Source organism: Lycium ferocissimum, unplaced genomic scaffold (assembly GCF_029784015.1).
Source record: "Lycium ferocissimum isolate CSIRO_LF1 unplaced genomic scaffold, AGI_CSIRO_Lferr_CH_V1 ctg1953, whole genome shotgun sequence".
In the NCBI taxonomy this organism is placed as follows: Eukaryota; Viridiplantae; Streptophyta; class Magnoliopsida; order Solanales; family Solanaceae; genus Lycium; species Lycium ferocissimum.
Window position 1 is genome coordinate 17,679 of NW_026718472.1, and position 1,795 is coordinate 19,473.

The following is a 1,795-nucleotide window of genomic DNA, read 5'->3' on the forward strand; positions in this document are numbered from 1 at the left end:
CTCAAAATAATTGGTCTCATGTCAGAAAAAGAATTAATGATATCCTTTTTTGGCAGGAGAACCAAATTAGTATGTGTAATAAACCTTGGCAACTTTGCTCCATAGAAAAAAGCAATCACCATATTGACAATATCTTTCTTGATGATGTCCCAACAAATTTGATAAAACATACCAGTGAAGCCATCAGGACCCCCTGCACTTTTAGCATTCAAAGCAAAACCACCTGCCTCACTTCCTCCTCTGTTGGAATATTTATAATATCCTCATTCATCTCATCAAGTATCACTGTAGGAACATGATCCAGCATTTCAAAATCACTAGGTTCCTCCTCCTTTGTAAAATTGTGCACTGTAGAATCTGAGAGCTTCCTTTACTATTTCATCTTTCTCTTCCAGCCATACTCTATGCTGATTTTGAATCCTTCTCAACTATAATCTTTTTATTCTTCCTTGCACATAAGAATGAAAGAATTTTGTATTTCCGTCACCATCTACAAACCACTGCATTCCAGCTTTTTGCTTCCAGAATTCCTCCTCCAAATGCAAAAATCTGTTGAGTTTTGCCTGGACCCTATGCAGATTCTCCCTATTACCAGGAGTTGGTTGCTGTTCAAACAACTCTTCATGTACTTTGATCACATCTTCCAATGTTTCTATCTCCTTAAATATGTTTCCATAAGTCTCCTTACTCCATTGACTTAAGCCTTTTTTCACTTTTTTCATTTTATGATGAAAAAGAGTAAAAGGATTAGCCATAAAATCCACCTTCCAAAAATTTCTTACTGTCTCCAAAAAGGTCTCATGTTTAGCCCAAAAGTTCAGAAATTTAAAGTTTTCTAAACTGGTTCCACATTCCCCGAGTATGAGATCAACATTGGAGCATGATCAGACCCTGTTCTGATCAAATGATTGATCTCAATTCCAGGATATTTTTCCTGTAAATCTTGATTCCCGTACATCTATCCAACCTTTTAAATATGCAATACTCTCCACTCTGACCATTCCACCATGTATAAGTACTACCCTTAAAGCCCAAATCTGCCATCCCATAATTTTGAATACAAGCCCTAAAATCTTGAATTTCAAAAATTGTGACGGGCAATCCACCATATTTCTTAGCATCTGAAACAATAGTATTGAAATCACCTCCTATTAACCAAGGAAGCTGAATATACGGTGCCATGTCTTCTAAAGATTCCCATAAGTCCATTTTATCTCTCTGAGTACACTTAGCATACACAAAAGTAATCACCATCTCCTCTTGTGTACCTATTACTTTCAACTTCAAAATTAATTGGTGTACATGATCACTCAGAATCTGAAATTCAAATATATCATCTATAAACACTCGAATTTTCCTTGAGCAATTAGCCAAGGCATGTTGTAAACCAATTCTTCTTCTGTAATTTTCCAATTTTGAAACTTCTTGAAATGGTTCCATCAAGCATATAAAACCAAAGTGGTACTTGTTCTGCATTTGTATCAACCTTGTAAAAGCCTCCATGGAATTCACAGATCTTATATTCCAAATCAGGGCATTCATCATTGGTTGGACAATTTATTCTGGTATCTTCTAGTTTGAACACCAATGCCAGGTGGTGAACTATGATCTCTTGTAGCCTTCTTCTTCCCTCTTCCCAAGCCTTTCTCTAAAAGCTTAGGTGATACATCTCCTGCTCTAGCCACAGCCTTTATATTCTGTTCCAATTTATGGACATCCAAATCCTGTTGTCCTGCTTTCTGAATTATTTGCCCCTTTTTATTGTTGATGCTGCTTTGTCATTTTTTTGAATTGT

At 36.2% G+C, this 1,795-nt stretch overlaps 1 protein-coding gene across 1 annotated transcript; it reads right to left on the reverse strand.

Moving 5' to 3' along the window:
- Positions 1-900: 900 nt before the first annotated feature.
- Positions 901-1,542, reverse strand: LOC132042981 (uncharacterized). The gene has a single exon (XM_059433478.1). The coding sequence runs from the start codon at positions 1,540-1,542 to the stop codon at positions 901-903; it is 642 nt and encodes a 213-aa protein (XP_059289461.1).
- Between the last annotated feature and the right edge of the window lie 253 nt (positions 1,543-1,795).